The sequence below is a fragment of the Zingiber officinale genome, chromosome 7B (genome assembly GCF_018446385.1).
Source record: "Zingiber officinale cultivar Zhangliang chromosome 7B, Zo_v1.1, whole genome shotgun sequence".
Classification (NCBI taxonomy): domain Eukaryota; kingdom Viridiplantae; phylum Streptophyta; class Magnoliopsida; order Zingiberales; family Zingiberaceae; genus Zingiber; species Zingiber officinale.
In genome coordinates, this window is record NC_055999.1 from 114817659 (window position 1) to 114834636 (window position 16978).

Here is a 16978-nt window from a genome sequence, read left to right on the forward strand (position 1 = left end):
GGAGGAAGAGGAGGGCTTCTACGGGGGTCTCTGCGGCGGGTCTCGGCAGCGTTGGGAGGAAGAGGAGGGCTTCTGGGGGGGTCTCTGCGGCGGGTCTCGACAGCGTTGGGAGGAAGAGGCGCTAGGGCACAGGAAATGGAAAGAGGCGCTAGGGCACAGGTCTGGAGGAAGAGGCGCTAGGGCACAGGTTGGAGATGGCGAGGGGGTGAGGAAGTCGGGAGGAAGAGGAAGATGCGGCGACGTCGGGAGGAAGAGGAAGAAAGAGGAGCTAGGGCACTGCAGAAAATCGTGGCGAGAAGTGAGGAAGAGGACTGTGCCACGAGGGCAGTCCGCAGCGGTTCGCAGGATTTAGTCCGCAGCAGAGCATCCCTGGCGAACGACGCGAGAAGGAAGGAGCCCCTGGCGGCGGACGCGAGAAGAAGGGCAGCGGAAGAAAGCAGAACCCCTGGCGGCGGACGCGAGAAGAAGGCACGCGGAGACGTCGAGACGCGTTAGGGCTGCGGAAGAGATGTTTAGAAACCGGCTTCTCACTTATGACGCGGTAGCTGCCACGTCAGCGGTCCGCAAGGTTTGTTCCGCAGCGGAACAAATCTCTCTCTCTCTCTATATATATATATATATATATTAAAAATATTTTTTTGAAAGGACAGCATGTCGGATAAAAAAATTGCTTCTGAAATAATAATAATTAATAATTAATAATTACAATTATGATCCCCATGGGAAGAAGCAGAGGAGAATAAACACCAGGCGAGATCCGATCTCCACTTTCCCCTCCCCTCGATTTGCTGATCCCTACTTCGATTCCCAGCCCCAGCTCGTCGATCGGGATCTTCGGGGTCGCGTTCTGGGCACTGGAGAAAAGGATTAGGTACTGCTATAGTTTCTTGTTTTTTTTTAATCGTTTGGTTAGATCCGGAGCTTGTAGTTTGTTGTTTTTGACAAATTGCCTGTTTCTGGTTTTGGATTCCACTTTGAAGTAATCGAGCTAGTGATTTCTCACGCCATTTTTTTTAAAAATTTTTTTGTTCTTTTGCTGTTTTGGTTTGTAGCTAGGCGCTAGCTCCAGATGGTTTAGCTGCTGATCTACTCGAGGAGAGGAATATAAATATAGTTGGCTATGGGAGCTAGCATCTCTAAATCACGGCCCTGTTGCTGTCGCTCGCAGTTCAAGGGGACTGTTCTTGAAGCTCCGGATGTAGGTGTGTTTGTGTTTGAAGAAGAATGAGCTAAGATTGTTTGAGTTTCGAGTGATTGTGAGCTGCGGGTAGTAGAGGAAGTTATCATGATGGGTGTTTGGTTTCTTTGATTCTGTTGCAGAGGGTGAGGAGAAAGGTGAGGCGTATGATCTGCCGCATTTCCGGGAGTTTTCTTTCGAACAGCTGAGATTGGCTACATCTGGTTTTGCCGTTGAAAACATTGTCTCGGAGCATGGCGAGAAGGCACCGAACGTTATTTACAAGGGGAAGTTGGATGCACAGAGGAGGATTGCGGTGAAGAGATTTAACAGATCAGCTTGGCCTGATCCGAGCCAATTCTCGGTACTCCTTCAACTCCATTTTTAAGCAGCAACAACTGCCTGATTGTTATGAAAGCAATCAGTTGCAGATAATGGTTTCTGTGGAAGTTGACATTAATCTTAACACGCTTGGGTTTTGTTAGCTTATTATCAATGTTCTTGTTCTCATGCTTATCTTTTAATTTAGTCAATAGGATGTTTGAATGATAACAGAGGTGCATATGCTTGTTTGAATGGTTTCAAAATGTTTAGTTTAAAGACTCCTAAAACTGTCTCTTCAACTTAACAGGTGAAGTTTGGTTTTACAAAGAGTTTGCAAATGTAGTACCATGGATTTTTATCAATGAGAGATGTATTATTGAATAGGCTAGTTCTTCAAGAGCCTGAAACTTTGTAGTTTAATACTCTTTTCACAATCTAAAAGAAACAAAATAAATTCAGTCATGCATGTTTTGTGTTGAAAATGCTAAGCCAAAGTGCCTTTCTTTGAAAAAGAGGCTATTGAGTATCACTAAATTTGACTTTTGTTCTAGAGCGGTGCTGTGGCATACTGTGGCTTTGTCTCAATGCACAATTTTGCATTATTTAATGTTTATGGCCCTTTTGTACCTGAAACTCAGTTTCTGTTTCCTAGAATTTTTACATCTGATAAGTGATAACCGCGAAGTAACCTTTTGAGTTGATCTATGCCTCGGTATCTTTAAGTATTGAAAAAGATTTGCCTTTATTGAGAATGTAATTTTTTTGTTTAGGAAGAAGCAAGAGCTGTTGGCCAGCTTCGAAACCACAGATTGGCAAATTTGCTTGGCTTCTGTTATGAAGGCAATGAGAGGCTTCTTGTGGCAGAATATATGCCCAATGAAACGCTTGCAAAGCACCTTTTCCACTGTAAATCCCCCAGCATCAGTGCCAACTACTGCTATTTTCTGTTTCTTTTTTTCAAAGATAAGAGAGTTATTGCCAATTTCTCTTTATTTCATCGATTTTCTTTTATACAAATTTCAAAAATCACAAAACAAAAATTCTTCCATTAGTTTGAGAAGTTGCCCATATTATTGAAAAAACAATTAATTTATTCACAAAAAATATTGGTTTTGTCTACTAAGCATTAGGATGCTCAATTTTTGAGATTTTTTTGGTATGATACATGGAAACATATTTGACTCTTCTGCATCCTTATCTTTAAAGTATACTATCCTTTCTTATGTGGTTGTCTTTCTTAGGTGTTGAAATCATCTTAGCAGTTGCCTCAGTTACTTAATACAAGTCCCTCTAGTTGCACGATCTAAGTCATCCAAAATGCAGAAAAAACCCCTAGTATGCAGATGTTATACACCCTAAATCAAGGATCTTAAAATGCTTAAGCTAAATCCTTCCATTTCTTCTCAGACATCATCATGTTTTGGCTTATTTGGGTAGAGGCTTCCTTTATTACTTTGTGAACTTATCCCATTGGTTTTTGGGGGTCCTTACTTTAGTAATTTTTATGAATAAGAAAAGATGAAGCTTCAATGCTTTTAATTGCAACCATCTCCAATCTTGTTGTTTATGTTATATATGTTGTCTACATCATGGCTGTGTCTAATTTATTGTACTTTACAGGGGAATCACAACCAATGAAGTGGGCTATGCGACTAAGAGTGGTTCTCTACTTGGCTGAGGCCTTAGAATATTGCACCAGTAAGGGCCGTGCACTCTATCATGATCTTAATGCCTACAGAGTTTTATTTGACGAAGTGAGTAGTAATGTAATATATCATTTCGAGAATTGATATGTTGTTTGCACTCTTATCTCAAATTCTCTTGCAGAGCTGTAATCCGAGACTATCATGTTTTGGCCTGATGAAGAACAGCCGAGATGGCAAGAGTTATAGTACTAATTTAGCATTTACACCTCCAGAATATTTGAGAACTGGTTTGTGGTCTTTCAAAACTCAACTGCCTCTCACTTTGCCTCGCTAATTAGGGATTTGGATGCCCACCATATTCCTCCCAGGAATAAGTCACTAAATATCATCGTTAGAAGCATTAATTGCCAATCCAATTATGTAGTAATTTTTAAACCATATGTTTAAAAATCAGGCCTTGCCATAAATCTTTTTTTTTTGAATTATTTAAAACTTAGTCAATTCATTGAGATACTATCTAGCATTCTAAAAAGTGGTCTACGTGGTGGCATATGCAGTCACCTATGCATATACTGCAGGGAAAACATTAGATAACTTATGGGATTAGCTTTAATTAACGATTAAGAAATCCTATTGGGCACATATAAGTCATATGCGGCCTGCATATTCAGAAACCCAAAAATATTTTGTCAACTGAACTAATCTGTGTCAAACCAAATCATATAAAATGCTTTGTTATTACTTGTTGGCCCTTCAAAAATAATGAGGGTTTTATGATGTTTTTCTCCTCCTATAATGATTTGGTCTTGTGATTGTTAAATCATAGTTTAAAATTTCATTTTGTGCTGGCTGACATGTGATTTACAGTTCAACACGTACTGAAATTGTAACCAAGTGACAAATTTTTGGCCAAATTAAGATTGAACAAACTGAAACCCAAATTAAACCTAATTTAGATTCAATTCTAAATAGTGAATTAAACATACAATTTAGGCTACTTAAAGCCTTAGATTTGATAATAACTATATAATATAAAGGATAATTACAATTAATTATGTAACCATATACAAGTATTAAATAATCAATAGACTGATGTAACTCATCTTAAACCCTTGAGATGATTGTCACATTCATAGCCTTCCTACTACTATGGTTGTGATACATCATGTGGTGACTACTTGAATCAGAGCATCGTGACCTACTTGTAATAGTTCGAATTATGCCTTTTCAACTTGTAGTTGCCAATTAAGGTGTATTGTTTGACATGTGGATATACAAATTCAAATATTGAATATTCTCGGAGCAATGTGTAATCTTGATCAGGCAAGATTATGGTGTTGATTTTACTTGGATGCTGAAAGATCCAATGCTCCCATCCAATTCAAGAATTCTATTCCCATGTTTGTAAAGGCTCCTAATAACAAGGCAGCATTAGAGATACTCTTACTAGCATGGTATGCTATATAGTTTTTTTTGGTCGAGTTGTTGCTAACTAAATCTAATTCACATGACTGTAAAACTTGTTTTTTGGAAGCAAATAAACCAGATAAAGGGGGTCAGAGGGTGGGGCCAGTCCAAAATCATGTCCATCTATGCTACATGTAGGCACAGCTCAGCAGTGAGATGATACCGAGCTAATATGAAAACCAGAACCCTTTTTTCAAGATTTTAAACTTATTGTAGGGGAGTCATATAATAACACTTTCATTTGAAACCTCCCCATGGCATGACATAAATTTGTTACAATATGCATGTAGTAGTTTAAGTAATTTGCTTCAGTCTGAGCATGTTGAATTTAGCTCTTCAAATCAAGGTTCCAAATCATGGGACTGAAAGTGCTTATGGATTCGATAAAATGTTACCTTTTGACTGATTAGCAACTCTTGTGGTTCACTTCAGCCTTTCACTTAATGCATATGCAATGTTTTTTTCTTTCTAATTTTGGTAGGTAACTATCTTGTTTTCTTTTCTGTCAAGATTCCAATTGTAGGTCTAATATGGGCCCATGTTGTTTTAAAGATTTTCTTTTTTTGTTGAGAAATTTCAATGCAATATCTTCTGTGCTAATTATTTTTTTATGTGCCACTTCTACATCATGCTGCAAGTAATCACGTTTCTGTTGGTTGATATACAGGAAGGGTTACACCAGAAAGTGTCATATATAGCTTTGGAACTTTGCTCCTTGATGTTCTAAGTGGAAAGCACATCCCTCCTAGCCATGTAAGTTTTGTTCTTTCATGCTTCACTACATTTTTTATTCTGAAATACTTAGTAATGTTCCACATTATCTGGGATAACTGCTGTGCTATTTCCTTGCTTAGTGTTGAAGTTCATGAGCCAATGTCAAAAACATTTTTAATTGCTAAGCTTGTTTGTTCATGGACTGTACTTGGCTAATTAGTTGGTGCCACATCTTAGATAAAACATGTTTAATCTATCTAATGAATGTAGATGGCCATATGTGAGGTGTTAATGCTAATAAATGAATAGAGTACAAAAATTTGTAAAGTTACGAAAAAAGAGGGATGATAAAATAGAAACATAATAACTATACTAGTTTAAGAATTTTCATTAATATTGTTAATGGTTGTTGTACAACATATTAGACAAATTCACTCATTATATCAAGTTGGCTTAGACCTCACTTTTGGACTTGTAGCTAGATGAGCACAAGTACTTAAGTGCTTTTGAGTTTGGATGAAACCAATGGATGTCCTTCTAGTTCGCACAAGGTTGACCATGAGTGGGTTTTCACTTGACGTATTCATAATTTGACTGAGGTGAACTAGGGTTGGTTGGGTTTGTCGATCTTCAACCTTTCCTATTATAGTTTTTTTTTTTATTACAGTAGCTTGCAGCATAGACCAGACTCAACCTTAGACTTTGGCTCTCAACCATGGTTTAAAATTTTGAGCTTTATTGGGATTTCGGTTTATGACCGGAATGATAAGGTTTCAATATTTTTTAAGATATGAAATATATTAATTAACAAATATTATTATAATATTTGATTACTATAAATACTTACTATTAGATTAAATTAATATTTTAAAAATTATGATTAAGTAAAGTTATTTTAGGATTAACTAAAGTCTAGGTATAATAATTAGGTTCAGGTAGGTTTAACTTGAATTAAATTGAATTTATTTTAATGAGATTTTGTCATGTATTTAAGGAGGAAAGGAGGAAAGGAAACCTACCAATGTTGGTCCCAAGCCTAGATGAAAGGGCGAGGATTGCACATTAGGTTGCTCGCCAACGTGGGCTTTCAGACAAATTTTAATGAATGGATCCGTCAAACTATTGTACTAATGCTATGTTGGTGCAGTTTTACACTAATGGTCTAACTCAAGTTTTGATGAATGACAAGTAAGTTAAGTTAGGTTTTGTTGTGATCTAACCACTTGATTAAGTGTGCAGGAAATCCAGCTAGGTCAACGGGCCGATCGGATAGCTGGTACAAAATCCAGCTAGGTCGACGGGCCGACCGGATAGCTGGTACGAAGTTCAGATAGGTCGACACGCTGATCGGATATCTGGCAAGAAGTCCAGTTAGGTCAACGGGCCGACCGGATAGTTGACATGAAGTCCAGACAGGTTGATGGACTGACCAGATGTTTGCCAAACTAGTAAGTTAAGGTAAGTCATTGGAGGAGAGTGACCAAGTGAGGATGCGCCCCGGTTGAAGGGACAGTAGACGTCGGTCCAGTTTATGTCCATTTGGGATCTCTAAGCTGAGACCTTGACTAGTTCCTGGTCCTGGGAGGACAGGAACTAATTACTACTCTGTATTACTATTAAATTATCCTAATACTTGTTTTGTAAGGTATTTTGGACTAACATCGTTTTGCAAAGCAAAGAGAAGAAAATTACCTTCGGATGACCAGTGTCCGAAGGCACCTTCAAGCTTGATGGAAGTTGCTTTCGTACTGTTCATAGAAGGCGCATTCCATGACTATGGAAGGCGCCTTCCGCGGGATAAAGTTTGGCCGAAGTCGTGGATAAGCACCGAGCTGCTCGGGATCGAACTTGCCTCATTGGAAGCGCCTTCCATTCCTTTTATAAGGCTGTCTCGAGAAGACATTGAAGAACAACACTTATACGAGCTACTATGCGTTCATTTGAAGTTCTGACTGCTCCGGGCTCCTGCTACGACTCTGCTGCAAAGCTGCTACGCCCGACGATTGCTCCGAGGACTTCCGATCGCGGTCGACAGACCGACATCGACACGAGTACTCCCACTTTGATCTTTAAGTGTCAGTAATTTTTCTTTGTAATTAAATACTGCAAAGGACAAGTGCAGTGTGTTGTACTTGTTCAACCTTCTTGTACTCAATTCTCTTTTCCGGAGGTATCGGAAAAAGTTTTTAGTGGATTATCCGTCGATAGATCCACAGGACCTTGGTCTTAGAGTAAGAGTTGCCGAAGCCTCCGAACCAAGTAAACAAGACCGTGTCTGTTTCTACTTCACTTAATTGTCTTTTTGATTTCTGTTTTTTTTTTCGCTGCATTCGTACTTTGATTTTAAAACTGAAAAGATGAGTTTTTCAAAAATCACGTGATTCACCCCCCTCTCACGTGCGTAATTGATCCAACATGCTAGGATATTCCTCGGAAGGAATGCATTGTAGGGTTCAACTGTAACGTCTTGGTAAGGACCACTACATCTCCATAAGAACTTAGGTGTAATGTTAAATATGTAATAGTTTTAACACCATAAATTGGGTAAAAACAAGTATTATAGGAAAATTAATTGTCTAAGATTTGGAATATGGAATCTAGGAACACTTGTTGGTAAAACAATAGAGGTAGTAGATACGATGATTAGGAGAAGAATTAATATTTTGTGTGAACAATAGACACAATTGGTAGGAGAGAAAGCAAAGATATAGAAAATTTGAGTTTTATGTTATGGTGCACAAGGAGTAAAACAAGAAATGAAGTATTGTTGTCAATAGTTCACTAAAGGATGAAGTAGTAGTAGTTAGAAAGGGTATAGGATTATAATTCTCAAGATAGTAGTGACGAAAGAAACTATTAATGTAATTAGCATATATACCTCAAGTAAAATTAAATGAACACATCAAATCTAAATTTTGGGATGACCTAGATGAAATTTTATAAACTATTCTAGCAACCGAATGATTTTAATAGGTGATCTAAATAAGCATGTGGGAGTGAAAAAAATGAGGAATATGATAGGGTGCATGAGGGTTATGGGTTTCGAACAAGAAATGAAGAAGGAAAAATTATATTGGATTTTGTGAATATATTTTTTAAGAAAAGAGAAGAACACTTTGTTACGTTCAAAAGTGAGAATAATAAATCGTAAATTGACTTTCTTATGATTAGGATAAAGGATAGAAAGATTTGTTAAGATTGCAAGGTCTTCCTAGAAAAAATTTAACTACCCAATATAGATTAGTAGAATTGGATATACGCCTCATGTATAATATCAATAGAAGAAAAATATGCACGACTCCTACAATTAAATGATGGAAGTTGAAGGATGAAAAGAAAAACATATTTAAAGAGGGTAGGAGTACAAGTGTTAGGAGAAATATACAACGACTTGAATACGATATAGGATAAAATGATATCAAAGTTGAAAATAGTAGTTAAGAGTGTGAGTTAAGGGATGTGCACCACCAAGTAAAAAATCTTGGTAATGGAATGAGAAAGTACAGGAGAAAGTAAAAAAAACGAATAGCCTATAAAGTATTATGTACTTGTAAGAATGATGAAAACTTAAAATATACAATAGCCAAGAAAACAGTGAATGAAACTTTTAAAAGTTTATATCGAAAACTAGATTCAAAAGAAGGGAAGGAGATATTTACAGAATAGCTAAAGCAAGAAGAGGAAACGAGATCTTGTCCAAAAGTGTATTAAAGATAATGCATTATGGTACTAGTAAATGATAAAAAACATAAAAGAGCGATGAAATTGATATTTTTATTAACTTTTTAATAAAGGTGACCAAATTAACTTATAATTTAATTAGGTTAAATGATTATAAAAATTTAAAATTTTATTATAGAATTCAAACTTCAGAAGTAGAACAAACTTTAAATGAGATGCAAAATAGAAAAACAATTGGACTAGATGATATTCCGATAGATGTATGAAAGTCTCTAGGGAAACAAGATATGGAATGACTTACAAAGTTATTCAACTTGATATTGAAAACTAAAAAAATGCAAATGGAACGTAAGTGTTTTAATTCCTTTATATAAGAATAAAGGAAATGTATAAAATCGTGCAAACTATAAAGGTATTACACTAATGAGCCTTACTATGAAATTTTAGGAAAGAGTAATAGAAAAAAAAGACAAAGAAAGGAGACCATGCTGATCAAAAATCAATTTAGATTTGTCCCTAAAAGGTCATCAATAAAAGCTATATATCTTTTTAGGAGACAACTGATTGAAAATATTGGGAATAGAAGCAAAACATCGACCTAGAAAAGGACTTATGATAAAATTCTATGGAAAATTATATGGAGAATTCCAGAAACGAGGGGTTAATATAGTGTATATTAAATTAATTAAGGATATGTATGAGGATGTAATGACAAGAGTGAAGACTTTAAATAAACTGAAACGTTTCTCATAAAGATAGAGGATCAATTCTAAGTCGCTATTTTCATACATTAATCATGGACGAACTCATTAGACACATCCAAGATACGGTATTGTACGTTGTTTGCAGATATTGTTTTGGTAGATGAGACACGTGAATGAGTAAATGCTAAAGTCGAATCTTGGCGAGAAAAAGCTAGAAGTGAAAAGTTTGTCATAGTAGAGTTAAGAAAGAAAATATGGAATTTAAGTTTAATAATATTAGACGTAATGAGATAATTATTAAGATAGGAGATGACGAGTTGTTTGTAACCTAGAGTTTTAAGTATTTAGAATTATTTTTTCAAAAGGATGGAGGGATTGAGAGATGTCATATATAGAATATAAGCGGGATGGTTGAAATAGAGGAGAGTGTTAGGCATTTTTTGTGATCATAAAGTAACTTTAAGATTTAAATGAAAGTTTTATAAAACGGTGGTTAGACTTGTTATGTTACATGAAGTTGAATGTTGAGCTATAACTCCAGCATATAAGTAGAAGATGAGAGTTGCAGAGATGAGGATATAAAGGTGGATGTGCGGACATACAAGGCTACATATGATAAAAAATGAAAATATTGGAGAAAAAGTTAGGGTTACATCTATTGAGGGAAAACTCTGGGAGACACGTTTAAAATGATACAATATGTACTTAGTGTAGGATCGTTGCGCTAGGGGGTAAATAACGCTCGTGGCTTTTCATGTTCGTTTAAAACTCGGAGTAAAACGTAGTGGAATAAATAAAGAACGGAAATAAAAACAATGCTAACAAGTTTGTTTTTACTTGGTTCAGAGCCTTTGACGACTTCTACTCCAAAGCTCGTGATCGTCGATCGCTTTCGTTGGAAGTTTGAATAAGGATACAATATTTAAGTACAAGAACTACAATAATTTAAATGCTGTAAATTAAATTATACCGACAACAGATCAGAAGATTCTCACTTTCGATCGTCGGAGCAACGTTACAGTGTCGTTGAGGGCTTTTCTAATCAGTGCGCAAGAGTGAAAGTTATTTGGATTGATGTTCTTAAGGTGTTGGTCGAACTCTCCTTTTATAGCCCCATTCGGGTGCCTAGATTCCCTCTCGGGCGCTTGGAGTGTGCTAACGTGACAAGCCCTCGTCGAAACTCCATATGAGAAGTTTATCCATGTCCGGGCACCTAGACCACCTCCGGGCGCTTGGATTGCTGAAGTGGGTCGGCCAAACAACGCATGACATCGCAACTCGAAGATGAACTTTTGTCAATCCTGGCGCCTGGACCCGTTCGGGCGCTCAGATCGTCCAGGTGCCTCGGCAGGCACCCGGGCACTCCTCTTCGTTGCTGACCAGGGCGCCTGGAGCAACTCCGAGCACCTAGACAAGCTCGGGGCACCTGGAGCCCTGTTTTTCAACCACCTTTTGCTTTCAATCACCTACACCACAAGTTAGAAAGACAAGCAATGACATGTAAAGTAAAGTAAATTTTGACAGTCTTTGGACTGCCCGGTCCTGACTTTAATTTTCGCTGAAACTCTAGGTCAGACCGACGCTTATTGTTCCCTCTGGGGGGAACGTGTCCTTACCTACTCCACTTAGGAGAGTTTACCTTTTGTCATACCGAGTCTTTAGACCATTTGGACTTTTGCTAAGCATCCGACACTTCAGGACTTTCACCTAGTGTCCTCAACCCTAGGATTTCCCGCCTGGTGTCTGCGACAAATAAATACTCTAGTTGGGTTGTGAAACTTTGACAAATGTCATATCAAATGAGGAAGAAAAAAAAGGTTTGGTTAACAACAATAAAATAAGATAAAATTTATATAAATATAAATGATCATATAATAAGGGATATAGTCTAATGACGCAGAAATATCCATATAGTTGACTCATACAGTGGGATAAGATTTGACTATTGTTATCCTTATATTTAAGGAGAAAAGGAATAATAAAAAAATTAAAAATGAATATTTTTTTCCATGTGTTTAAGGATAAAAGAAATAAAAAAAGAAATTAAAATATGGGGAGGAAGGAAAAAAGAATTAACCATTAAAAAAATAAAAAGAAAAGAAATTAGCAATTAAAAAAATAAAGAAAAAAATTTTAAATTGAAAAAAAAACTTGGTTGCCTCGTGTGGCTGTCGCCGTCTTCCGTGCGGCCATAGGGCCTTCGTGTGGCTGCGGGGCATTCACATAGCGTGAGGCCTCACACAGTACCTTGTTGGGTTGTGCCGGTATAGGTGTTGTGTTGATCGGCGGATGGAATGATAAATTCCATCTATGCCGCCTGGTACGACACAAGATTTTAAACCATGCTCTCAACACAATTCATGCTTTTAGGTTTTTGTGCATTAAAATTATACTTATAATTGCCCATAGTTTAGGTTGGACTCAACCTAGACTTCAGCTCTCAGTTCAATTTGGCTTTTAGACTTTTATGCCTTTAAATTTTATGAATAATTGCCTGCAGTTTAGGGAAAACTAAGCCACCTCAACGTCTAGTCCAATTTGGTCTGTAGGCTTTCATGCCTTAGAATTTTGCTAGCAGTCACCTACATCTTTGTTAGAGGATTACTTTCTATTGCATGATGCTCCTAAGAACCTTTGACTCGATGTGCTGTGCCTTTTTAGTCATAAAGTGTCTCTTGGGAGCTAAGTGTTCAATAATATAGGCTTAGAGGACTTAAACCATTTTCTACTAAATGATGCCTCCAGAATCCTTGACTTGAGCTTTTATGTCATTTTATATTACATGGAACCTCTTGAGATCTAAATTTTCAACAATATTGGTTGGAAGATTCTTCACCCTTTGATACGTAATGCCCCATGAAACCTTGACCAGCTTATGTTATTTTCTATTATATGATGCCTCTTACGTTCCTAATTCCTCAGCAATATTAGGTTGACGACTTATGCCACTTTCTGTTATGTGACACTCCGTGGAACCTTTAATTCAAGGTCTTGTATGAATTTTCTTTTGCATGATGCCTCTTGCTGCGAAGTCTTCAACGATATTGGGTTGATTTTATGTATTTCAAGTTTTCAACCTTATCCCTCTGATTGATTCATACTTCAGTTTTTACAAGGATCAGCTCAGCAAAACATGGCAAAATGATTGATAACTTGGTTTGAGTTATAGAAGTTCAGGATATTTCAAGTACATACCTTCATGACAGTCCGAACCTAAATGTGCGCGCGTGTGTGTATATATATATATTCAAGTTATCAATCTTCCGCGAGCAAGGTATCCTCTTCTTCTCTAAGGTGCTCTGTTATAGGCTTGGGGTTGGATCTCCACACTAATTTTGTATGGTTCCTCTTAGTTAGGTGCCATCTTCGCTTGTTCTATGGGCTCCCTTGTTAAACTTTCTCATAACTAAATTCCCATCTTGAAATGTCAACCTAATAAGGTTATTAGAGCTTATAAATTTTAAGCAATTCAATTCTCTAACTTAAAACCCTTAATTGTTTCTTCTTAACCTTGTGATTATATTCCCAAATCAGAGCCTGTTTATATTAAGCCATCTGGCACCAAATGTGGTTCCAAATTGACTCCAGCAAATCTAGGTTGACTCTTAGGTTCTTATCCACTTGATCCTTAGCAAAGGTTGTATTTTAAAGGATGACACTGTTATTTCTGTTGATACCAGAACTGCTGCCAATCAGAACACCAAGTTTAACTTTTCTCAATTTAGTCATTTAGCCATGTGAATTTATTGTTCTTATAATGTTGTATCATTATCTGTGTCTTTATTTATCCAGAGATTGACTTACAGGCCCTTGACTTGATACGAGGTCGCGATTTCAATATGTTGACAGACTTTTGTTTGGAAGGGCAATTCTCTGATGAAGATGGGACTGAATTTGTACGCTTGGCTTCAAGGTGCCTACAATATGAACAACGTGAACGCCCCAATGTGAAGTCAATAATACATGCGTTGACTCCACTCCAGAAGGAAACTGAAGTGAGCAACTCTGGCTTTTTTGCTCCCCATCTGTGTTAGGCTTTCATGATAGTTTTTTGCCAGCCTGACTGTTGGCACTTATATTTTGTTCTTAATTAACTAACAAATAAGTTCTGTCTGTGAGGTAAAACATAGTTGTGATTTTATGTAGTTTTTCGAACTTGCAAGTAAGCAAATGCTTATGCAAGCTGCATCTTTGTGTTATAAATATGCTCTACGAATTAGTTCATGCCCTTGCTTTTAAATCCATTATACATATTTACAGGATATATCCTGTAGGTTCCCTCTTATGTTTTGATGGACATCCCTTGTGGTGGTGCATCCTCAATAGAGTCGCTTTCACTTTCTCCCCTGGGCGAAGCTTGTTCCAGAATGGATTTGACTGCAATTCATGAAATAATGGAAGCAGTTGGATACAAAGATGACGAAGGGACCGCCAATGAGGTTTGCATATAAGAAGTTTTCCTTTCTTGTGCTGAAATAGCAGACTCTGCAATAGAAAGTACGTATTATTGGAACAACTAATGAGGTTTGCATATGAGAAGTTTTCCTTTTCTTGACCTGAAATAGGAAACTCATTTAAATATATGAAGGTTTTGCTGATGTGTTTGCTGAATATATCTACTATCATCTCACAAACATCATAAAGCTGAGTATTTTCTAGACGGGTTTCAGTTTATAATTTGAAATAAATATGACATAATTACATTTTCCCATTTTGCTTTAGAAGATACTTCATTTCAACTTGCTCATATAAGAACCTTGCTTTTTGCCTTTTGTTTATAATTCATATCTTTTCTATTTAGCACTCCATGGTATCCATGGAGAAAGGTGGGTGTAAGTTGTCATCCATTTAAATATATCCTCCTAGTCATTTTCTGCTATTTTATTCTTAGTTCTCCAATTTGATGTTTGCTCTGCAAAGTCAGCTGAGTTTGTTTCTAAACATCCAAATGGCATTCCTTAGACATGCCCTAAGCCTTAGTAAGTGGGACCCAGAAAATTTTTAACACGGCATGGAGTGCTCCTAAAGGCTCTTGATAATTGTTGGAACAACAGATTGAGATGACTTTTTGTTTGTCTTTAGTATTTCAAGTTATGTAAAGGGTCTCACAATGTGCAGATTTTCTCATTCATTTTCTTTCTTCTTTTAGTTGTCATTTCAAATGTGGACCAATCAAATGCAAGAAACACTCAACTCGAAAAAGAAGGGTGATACCGCTTTTCGGCACAAGGATTTTAATACAGCGATTGAGTGCTATACACAGGTTATTTATTCTTCTGTTCATCATTTTTTTCTTCATATTTTGCTTGTAGAATCACTTCCATTTTGCTGTTCATCAGTAATTCAGCAACCGTCTTTAACTAAGGGTTTGAAATGGGCCATCATCCCAGCTTTTGGAAAAGATTGTATCAATGTTACTCTAATATCTATTGTGACTGCAATTAATCTCTTTTAGCTTATATATTCTAGGAAAGGTCAATGATTATATACTCTATCAGAGTATATATGCATTATGTACTCCATCAGAGTCCGAATTGTTTCTCTAATACAAGGATGCAACAACAACCAAATTTTATTCCATAGCCTCATATTATCTCTTAGCTGATATGTTAGTTCAAATCTCCTGTCCCCAATATCACCTGTCCCCGTGTCCCACTCGTCGTCTCAGCCCACCATCGGCGGCCTCCGGTCGCCGTCCCGATCAACACTATAACCCTTGGGAAAGGTGAACCCAAGGGGGTCACCATCGACACGATCGGCGACGGAATCCGACCGGATCTGAGCAGGCTTTCCTCTATCGTCGATCTGAGCCCTGCTCATATCCGATCGGATTCTTGCGCCGATCATGTCGATGGCGATCCCCTTAGGTTCACCTTCTCCAAGGGTTATAGTGTTGATCGGGGCGGTTGCCGGAGGCTGCCGGAGATGGGCTGGGGCAATGTGTGGATACGGGGACAGAGAGATTTGGGGATAGGAGATTTGAACTACTGATATGCAGGTTCGGCGTGCAGGAGCACGCCACTAAATAAAACATCCAATGCCACCGCATACTGCAACACTGATCTGACAAAACATAGGCCTGCATGCTCAAATGTACAAAAATAATATGTTTTCTGCTTGCGTCCACATACATGTAAATCTTTCAGTCATCAAAATTTTAAAGAGATGACAAAAACATTAAGGTAATCCCTATAGTTGTTGAACTACCATTTTAACAATATATTTTGGTATTATTTTTGTACAATGTAGTTTCTTTCTTTCTCTCTCTTTTTTTGTTGTTTTGACCTGAGACAAAAATCCTGACATGAAAGTCTAAAAGCCAATAATCTGACATGCAGTTTATTGATGTCGGGACGATGGTTTCACCAACAGTTTTTGCACGCCGTTGCTTATCATATCTGATGAATGAAATGCCCCAGGAAGCTCTTAACGATGCAACGCAGGCACTAGTTATATCACCTATATGGCCAAGTGCTTTGTATCTTCAGGCTGCTGCCCTTTTGACTCTTGGGATGGAGAAAGAAGCTCGAGAAGCACTCAGAGATGGTTCTTTGCTGGAAGCGAAAGGAAATGGGGCGCATTAAAGTCGACTAAATATCCACAAACATCAAATCCCCTAAGAATACAGATCAATGCCCCATGAAAATGGACTGTATCTTTTAAAGACACTATTTCGAATGTCAAGAGGTTTTGCCATTATTATCAGTAGGCATGATTCTTTGATGGCCCCAGTGTTCCAGAGTTGCCCCACATTCTTACGATTGAGGTTTAGGCTGGACCATATTTAGTGATTTTTGAGTTGTTTTTTTTAAAAATCTTTTTGAAGTTAAGTCATAACCCTTCCAATTTCTATTGTAATTATTTATATATGGGGAATCAACCCGAAAGCTTTGTGGAAGACAGAATGGGTTAAGTTTGTTGCTTCCCCTATGTGAATGTCCAACTAAATGTTTTAATTATTGTGTGGCTTTGCTGTCTTTTCTACTGATTTTATTTTTCCATTTTCCTTTTTTCCTGTTGATTAAATATTGGAATTATTTTTTTTCATGATGATTTCTTGAATGAAGGAAATAATCTTTTGTAAAGTAAGATAAAAGATAAAATAATCTTTTGGAAAGTAAGATAAAAAAATAAGATTGCTCATAATAGATTCTTCTTTTAAAGTTTACATTGGTGGGAATGGAATTTTATGCATCTAGTTGGTACGAAGATTTCTTGATTAATGTATAGTGGTCATGTAGCTAATCAATTATTGAGATTCACAG

At 37.2% G+C, this 16978-nt stretch overlaps 1 protein-coding gene across 5 annotated transcripts; it reads left to right on the forward strand.

Moving 5' to 3' along the window:
• The first annotated feature begins 696 nt into the window (after positions 1-696).
• LOC122007021 (probable serine/threonine-protein kinase BSK3) lies at positions 697-16698 on the forward strand. 5 transcript variants are annotated; one of them, XM_042562764.1, is made up of 11 exons: positions 697-871; positions 1053-1202; positions 1321-1541; positions 2272-2407; positions 3122-3255; positions 3329-3434; positions 5282-5367; positions 13520-13708; positions 13988-14152; positions 14863-14976; positions 16052-16698. In XM_042562764.1, exons 2-11 carry the CDS (start codon positions 1121-1123, stop codon positions 16295-16297), a joined length of 1479 nt encoding a protein of 492 aa, XP_042418698.1. In that variant the 5' UTR covers positions 697-871; positions 1053-1120; the 3' UTR covers positions 16298-16698. The 5 variants fall into 5 exon arrangements, with proteins under 5 accessions (XP_042418698.1, XP_042418699.1, XP_042418700.1 ...); XM_042562765.1 differs by having other exon boundaries at positions 1057-1202; XM_042562766.1 differs by lacking the exon at positions 3329-3434 and having other exon boundaries at positions 3122-3199.
• Positions 16699-16978: the final 280 nt, after the last annotated feature.